The 8,323-nt window shown below is 52.9% G+C and overlaps 1 protein-coding gene across 1 annotated transcript in view; it reads left to right on the top strand.

Annotated features, from left to right (window-relative positions):
• The window catches only part of INSIG1 (insulin induced gene 1), an 11,003-nt gene extending 8,589 nt beyond the window's left edge, over positions 1-2,414 (top strand). The window contains exon 6 of the mRNA XM_035029864.1: positions 459-2,414. Coding sequence (XP_034885755.1) covers positions 459-488 — 30 coding nt within the window. The 3' untranslated portion in view covers positions 489-2,414. The remainder of the gene's footprint in view (positions 1-458) is intronic.
• The last annotated feature ends 5,909 nt before the right edge of the window (positions 2,415-8,323 follow it).

Raw genomic sequence — 8,323 nt, forward strand, 5'->3', positions numbered from 1 at the left:
CCCTAGAGTGGGGAGCACTGAAGAGCGGGCAGCACCCGAGAGCGGGGGCACGCGGGCACCTGCAGGCGTTGTCGTGAGGCTCAGACCAGGAAGCACGGGCACAGGCGTCCCTCTGCGTCCCGAGCCAGGAGTGTCTCAGCAGACTGCCCGCTGTCGTAAAGGTCCTTAGGAGCAGACTGATGGTGCCCAGAAGAGCGTGCTTTCTAGACCACAGTGCGCGAGCCTCCCCGTGCCACCGCCCGCACCCCTGCGCCCTCCCTTCAGGGGCGGGTTTAGCCCTGTCTGCACTCGCGCAGCAGCTTCGCGGCTCCCAGCCGAGGGCGGTGAGGTCGTCACGGGCGGGGGGCTGTCTTCTGTGCCCGGGGCTCCCAAACTTCCTGTCCCCACCGTCCCCTCTGTCAGAGGAGTTTCTCTGCACACACGTGCGGGGCTAATGTTCTCGCTCTCTTCCCGTGTAGGGGGTTCCTGAAAAGCCACATAGCGACTGAGTCTTCTAACCCACCGGAGCAGAGCCAAGATTTGGGAAGAAAGTCTGTGACGTTGGATTGTGACAAAGATTATCTTTTTTCTCAGTGATCCATTTAGATTGGGCTGATTGTACCAGTGACTCCCGGAAAAATAACTCACCTGTCTTAGAATAGCGAGTGGGGAAGCACTGCTTCTCTTGAAATGGTACCTTGCTTGCCGCGTCCATGCCCGTGTCCGCTCTGGAGACGCGACCCCAGGCGGGCGCGGGAGTGCGGGCGGGCACGGCTTCCCGAGTATTCGATCTCATTTACGTTATTAAAAGCAAGTTGCCGTATTTCACAGCCTTGAACTAAAGCCTGATTACCAGCTGTTGGTTTTGTGTCGGTGCCCACGGGGGATAGCTTGATGGTGCTTAACAAAGGTGAAGTGTGGAAAAATAGGAATAATATTTATCCAAAAGATTTTTTAAAACTAGGGTTGTGTAAAAAGAGAAGTGGCGGTGAGCGCAGGGAGGCCGCTCGTGTGCGGCCGCGGTGCTGAGACGCTTCACGCTCACGTGCGACACGTGTGTACCACAGCGCACAGCCGTGCTCTCCTTCCTCCCGCGGAGTTTTGTGCAGACAATCTTACCGAGCACAGAGGGCAGTGAAGGCCGTAGGCCACACTGTGACGTTCTGGAATTCCCACCTCGATACTTGAGAAGTTTCATCCAAAATCCATGATCCTCTGAGGGAGTCCCGTCTGCCGTGTATCTCAGTCCTAGTGAGCCAGAGTCCTGTGTGGTTTCCTCCATCCTCCAGAACAGACGTGGCGATTCTCCCACAGCCCTATGGAATCTGCAATCTGTGATTGCCTTGTAGACGACGCGTGCACACGCCGCCACATGGAACATTGGGTGTCTCTAAATACTCAAAGATATTGGTGAGCACAATGTATTCACTGAATGGCATAGACCATCCTAGACCCACTTTGCAAGGATTGGGTCTCAAACGTCAAGTGCAATGTATATGAAAACCAATCTGAGCCTTGTATTCTCTTAAATATTTATTTTTTTTTAACGTGTGAGAGGTTAAAGAGGGTTCTCCATTCATTTCAGTGCTGCATGGAGGCAGAATTCAGCAATAATTTCTTTCAGTTATGAAGTTACTCTGTTGTGCCCTCCACTGAGCCCTGGTCCTTTGAAATACTCCAGTTGTGTGGGTTTAGTAGACTTGTCATTTTTACTTACAAATTTACCTTTTTGTACTTTGCAATTTAAATGTTTTTGTTTTAAATTCTGTGAAAGTGACTTCATTACGAGACTCCTTTTGACTAGAAACGGGCGATGGGCAGGACGGGGGTCGGAGGGCCTGGTGGCCGCGGCTACAGACATGCGCCCTCGGTTCCGCTCGCGCAGTGATCTCGTTGCGGTTATTTGGTTTTGTTCTGAGAAAAATACCTTGGAGTAAATTGTAGGCGACTGTGTAGCTGATCTGTTTTAGAGGAATTTTGTGTAAAAGAAAACGGGATCATTCCGAACTTCACACTGACCCCTTACGTGTTTTCTGAAAGTGAAGATGGATGATCAGCTGCGTGAAAAGATTTTTCAAGGAGGAGGTCAGCATTTTATAAAAAACCAGAAGTTGTTAGGTGAAAGAAATAATTGAATCTTTAAAATATACTTGATCATGTACAAACAGTAAGTATTTTTTTCTCTGAAACTGGAAGTAAAACTCTGTTAGAAATAATGTAGCCAAAAAATGTGAATCTGAAGAATTTTTTTGCCAATACTTTATAGCAAGTATATGAACCAAAGTGATTTGCGTTTGTAAAAATGTAAGATATTATGAACAAAATTTGCACTATACCGGATACAAACATCTAGTGAGATTCACATTCATACTAAGTTTTCAGCACTGTGTTCTTTTTGCATTCATTTTTTACTCTTATTAAAGGTTCAAAACCAATTATGGTGTTTATGAGATTTTCTTTAAAGGGGTGGAGGGGGCTTTGTGTGGGATGTTAGAATTTGGAATGGGAAAATACCTTACAGCTCTTCAAACTTGACTAAATGTTTATATAAGTACTCCTGGGGAAGCACTACTCGAGTGTGTTTTTCCTTCCGGTGGGAGGTGATTGGCAGCAGACATTGCACCCCCCAACTCTGGCAGGGGGGCATCTGCCCGGGCCTGGCTCCGCCCTGGCCCAGGAGAGCTGTGCTCCGTCTGGGGGTGAAGGGCCGCTTCTCCCCATCCGAGATAGGGGTCTGCCTGCAAATAGAGCCCAGGAAAAGTGACCACCAGCAGACATTTCCCTCACCACAGAGACTCGAATCCCACGCAAGGGGGGTCCACGTGTCTCCAGCACAGCAACACCCGTGCCAAACCGTCCAAGTCCAGGTTTGACAGTCTGGGAGCGCGGCGCTTCCGGGACCGTTGGTGGGTCGGCGGGCGAGGAATCCGCCATCCCGTTTGGTTATGGGCGAGGCTCGCTGTTCACAGATTCCTTCTTGCCCCCTCGGTCAGCTGCACGGGCGAGTCTGAGTGCAGGGACTCGGCTGGTTTTGAGTCCCCTCCAGCCTCAGCCGAAGAGTTTCTGGAGGTCAAAGACTGACCCAGGATGCTCGTCACTCGGTGCCCTGGCGCCGTCCCACCCTTGCTACAGGCAATCCCTTCACGCTGGTACAACAGTGAGGGAAGGGAGCCAACGGGAATCTAGACCTGCCTTGCCTGGGACGCCTGGGCAGCTCGGGTCAGGGTCTCAGGGTCGTGGGATCGAGCCCCACGTCGGGCTCTGCATTGAGTGCGGAGCCTGCTTGAGATTCTCTCTCCCCCGCTCTCTAAGATAAAATAATTTTTAAAAATAAATAAACCTTTCTATTTCATGTGTTAAAACAGACCTTTTGCTAACAACTCTCTGAGTTTCCGCTTTCTCTGTAATAATGTAGCTGGCAAAGTTGGGCTCTCCGAAAAGCATTATATTGTAAAAGATTAATAAAGATATTAAAATTCTGCTTCAGTACATACTATGCAATAAGGTTCTGGCCCACTCGCCACTAATCTCCCATCAGGCCTGCTTTTGAACAGGAGGTGGGCTGATGATAAGCAATAAATTAGCCACACGAGGGATTTATTTATTTATTTTTTAAGATTTTATTCATTTATTTGACCGAGAGAGAGATCGTAAGTAGGCAGGGCGGCAGGCAGAGGGAGAGGGAGAAGCAGGCTCTCCGCTGAGCATGGAGCCTGATGTGAGGCTCAATCCCAGGACCCTGGGATCATGACCTGAGCCAAATGCAGACGCTCAACAACTGAGCCACCCAGGCGCCCCAACGCAGGAGGGTTTTCTTATTGGTCCCTGAATGCGGCCAAAATAGGCAGAGACAGATGGATGAAATCTATCCAATCCTGACACCCGAACATGGTGGGTGCTCTGTGGATTTTCTTCATAAGATTGACACCCGAGGAGTTTCTCACCCAGGCATTTATAGAAGCCGCCGAGTGCTGGGGCCAGGTGGGCTGGGGAGCACGGGGGTGTCGGGGGCAGGGCCACGGGGGCATGGCCAGCCCAGACGTGATTTTGAAGACAAAACCGTGGCCCCTCACGACACGTGGGTTTCATTACTCTTTCCGTTCCTTGGATGCTGGATTTTGGTGTTTTGGCACCTGTTTGACTAGTGCTCTACAGTTCTGTTGTTCCTCGGGATGCACGTTCTCAGGTTCAGAAGACGAGGAAGACACGCAGCTCGGTCCCCTGAAGTCACTTCCCCGTCACAGCTGTGCTGCTCAGACCCCAGCCAGCATCCCTCGCATTCATCTCCCCGAAGCTCCCCAGGCCGCAGGGGCCTGTCCGCATGACCACCTGAGCCGTGACTGCTGCCCTCGTCCTCCCCCGCTGTGAGCCGCCCTGCCCAGCGCCTCGGGTCTGGCTGTCACCTGTGAACACTTGTCGGAAGAGTGTTGAATAGGTGGATCCGTTGGCTCCGGCGTCCGTCAGCCGCCATGGCGCTGCTCCTGGGCGCTGCGCCCCGACCGTCCACCAGCACAGCTGCGGCCCTTCCCCCGTGAGCTCCAGTCGGTGAACGAGAACCTAAATCGGGTGGTTAGGATCTCTCATTGGTGGAGCTTCGACGTGAAGCGGTCACGTTTTCGTGCAGGCTTTTCACCAGTGAGACACGGTTGGCTGTTCTTACCGCCACCCCCAACGAGGTTCTGACTGCCCTGGGTCGTCCTGTCGCCCTGTGCACAATGTCAGCGAGGGCCGTGGCGCCGTGGACGAGTTTTCCCAGGCGTGGGGCTGGGCTGCACGGGGCCATCCACACCTCCTGCCTCCAGCCTTCACCAGCCGAGGCCGGCGGGGCTGTCGGGATCCAACCCGGGGTGACACCGGCTGCTGGCTCTGAATGTCATGAGAGCCCGTGGCCGCCGCCCCACGCGACACCCTTAGCACCCGCCTGTTCCAGGCACAGTGCTGTGTGCTTTGCACCCGGGAGGTCTGCGGCCGTCCTTCACCTTGTGCCTCGTTGGCCTTCCGCCCGCCTTCGTACCCGTCCTCGTTCTCTCCCGCTCGGGGCCCACAGCTTCACCCTGTCCCCTAGCTTCCTGTCAATCACCTCAGTTACAAAGACCCAAGGAGGGCAGGGCAGGTGCAGGACTGAGCTCGGAGCAGGATCGCGGGCTGAGGAGGGCAGCTGTGTCCCTCACGAGCCGCCTCCTGAGTCCTCGTTCCCGCGGCCAGCCCTGGGGAGGGGTGCGAGCCTGCGCTCACACACGCTGCTGGAATCCGTAGGCCTCCACAGGAGCGGCCTGCCCGGCCAGCTCTGGGACTTGCCTTCTCCCCCCCACCACACCTCACTATCCACGTCTCCCTCGGACCCCCACTAGCTGGCCAAGCCATCTGGAAAAAGGTCAACATGCCAACAAGTCATGGAAAGATCATTTCAAAGTTTCACATCCGAAAGGGGGGGAGAGTCTGCACTTTATTTCACATTATAGGATTAGCAACGAGTCCTTTAAGAAATCTGGGCACACAGAAAAGCCCCATTGGAAGGTTTCTCATAAATGAAATTGTTGTGTTTCCTAAGATCCACATACAGAAATTTGCCATTGTACAGTTGGTCATTTACAACCATCAAGAACAAAACGACTTGGGCGCCTGCGTGGCTCAGTTGGTTAAGCGACTGCCTTCCGCTCAGGTCATGATCCTGGAGTCCCGGGATCGAGTCCCGCATCGGGCTCCCTGCTCAGCGGAGGGTCTGCTTCTCCCTCTGCCCTCTTCCCTCTCGTGCTCTCTGTCTCTCATTCTCTCTCAAATAAATAAATAAAATCTTTAAAAAAAAAAAAAAAGAACAAAACGACTTGTCTGCTGTCTGAGCACCCTGGCTCCCCTCAAGGTCAGAGCAAAGGCAAGTCGGGGAGAGCTTCCTTTCCCAGTCCTGCATGGAACCGTTTCTCTGGGGAACTGCCAGGTCTTTACCCCGTGCGTTATGGGCAAACCTGTGCTCCCCATCCCAGGATAAGTGGAAGCCCGACCCCAACACCTCAGGATGTGACCTTGTTTGGAAAGAAGGTCATTACAGTCCTTGAACCAGGGGAAGACGCCATCACTAGGTGGCCCTGATCCAGCAGGGCTGGTGTCCTTGTCAAGAGGGGAACCATGGATGCAGGGCAGCAAAGAGAAGAGGATGGGAAGACACAGGGGAGGCCCCGGCGTGAGGCCAGGGGCTACAGCACCAAGGAACGCCCCAGGCTGCAGACCGCCCCAACCTCGTGCCTTCTGAGGGGCTCTGGTCCCGTGACACCTTGGCCTAGAGTCTGGCCTCCAGATCCGGCAGACGCGACATCTCTGTCGGCTTTTTGTTTCCTACGACAATGTTTACTTTTCCAGAAGCACAGAACACCTGCTCATCTGCTGACTCACCCACTTCATCCAGACTTTTGGGAGTTTCTAGAGCTTTGCCCAAACTCCTTTTTTCCCTAGTACAAGAACATTGAAATCTAACCCAAACTCCCCATGCCATCCTGAGGTAGGATATTCATACTGTGTTATAGATAGTTGGAAATGACAGTGAATATTTACTGTAGAATTCATTTTTCCAGATTTCTGTCATTTGGAAAACCCTCTTAGGTGGAACCACTTCATTTTCCAGGCGGTGCAAGGGAGAAATGGATAGAGAAACTGCAAACCAAGTGGGAAACTAAGAGCCAGGGCCTGGAAGCCAACCCTGAAAGGCTCTCTTAGTCAACAAGGAAGTTTGTTGGTCTGTGTAAACATAACTGGCTCAGATTAAAGTTAGCACTAACCAGGTAGAATTTCTACTCCCTGTGTCAAATTCTCCTGCTGAGATCAGTCAGTCTTCTCTCTGCAGCTGTCCCCCAAGGCAACTGACTCCAGAAAACAAACAAAATTGTGAGGCACAGGCACCCTCCCCTGGGGGACCTCACCCCAGGCTCAACCCAGGGTTGGCAGCCAGACCCTCTGTCCTACAGCTGCTTCTTCCCCTCCCCAGGGAGCCCAAAGATGCTGGGCTGTGGAAATAAGTACCTGGCTGGAATTCTCTTCTATTACTGGGCATGCAACACATTAGAGCTGGGAAAGGCCTTAGCAATCATGCCTCTTCCCCGTCTCCACTTCACGGGTGAGGAGCTGAACGCCCAGGAGGACACCGAACGCGCTGTGTCCAAGCCCGTGGCCATGGCAGCCTCATGTCCTCCCCTCTGGCCACTCCCAGCTTCTCTGTCCAGCCCAAGCAGCTCCAGGTGCCCAAGCTGTTCCTCCCACTGGTGAGCCCCAGTGCTGACCTCTGGACTGGGCACGGCTCCTGGTGACCCCCAACTGCCAATGTGACCAAACGTGCATGGGCTGCACTGTCCCTGGGACTCCCTGTTGCTCTCCTTTCCCTGCCCTGGGGCACCCTGTTGTAAAAAAAAGGTGGGGTGTGGGCTATGTTTGTGCTCCCATTGTGAACACTGTGTGATCCAATTCACATCACCGGTCCTCCCTGTAAGCAGCCCATGCCCTCCTGGAGCAGAGCCCTGCCCTTCTCCCCAGCCATGTCCCCCACCCCAGAGCTGAAGCTCTGACCTCACTGAGGGCAGAAACCTGGAATTATAGGGAGGATCATGCCCTTCCCACCACCCTCCTGGAGCTTCCTGGTGCTATGAGCCTGAGCCCATCCCTTGGTACAGACCCATGAGGTCTGCTCCCTCTTCCTGAAGGTATCCCTATCCCATAGGCTCTGCTCTGCTATGCCCAGGTGACTTCTGCTCTCCCCTGTAGTGAAGATGAGGAAATGCAGACCGAGGACATTGGTTCCCAAACCAGGCTCAAGTCCAGGGCTTCACCCCTTCCTAGCTACATGTGCTTGGCTGATGACTTTTTGGTGTCCCATTTTCCTTATCTGTAAAATGGGCACAATAACAGTACCTATCTCATGGGGTTGTGATAGCCTAGCAAGCATACGAGCTCAATAAATGTTAAGCATCATCACCATCACCACCATCATCATCACCGTCATCATCACCACCATCATCACCATCACCACCATCATCATCACCATCATCATTATTACCACCATCACCACCACCATCATCATCACCACCATCACTACCATCATCACCATCGTCACCATCACCACCATCATCATCACCACCATCATCATCATCACCATCATCACCATCATCATCACCACCACCATCATCATCACCACCATCATCATCACCATCATCATCACCACCATCATCATCATCACCATCATCACCATCACCACCATCACCATCATCATCATCACCATCATCACCACTCATCATCACCATCAGCATCATCACCATCATCATCATCACCATCATCACCACCATCATCATCACCACCACCATCA

Source organism: Mirounga leonina, unplaced genomic scaffold, assembly GCF_011800145.1.
Source record: "Mirounga leonina isolate KUSES-001 unplaced genomic scaffold, KU_Mleo_1.0 Mir_321, whole genome shotgun sequence".
NCBI classification, from domain to species: Eukaryota; Metazoa; Chordata; class Mammalia; order Carnivora; family Phocidae; genus Mirounga; species Mirounga leonina.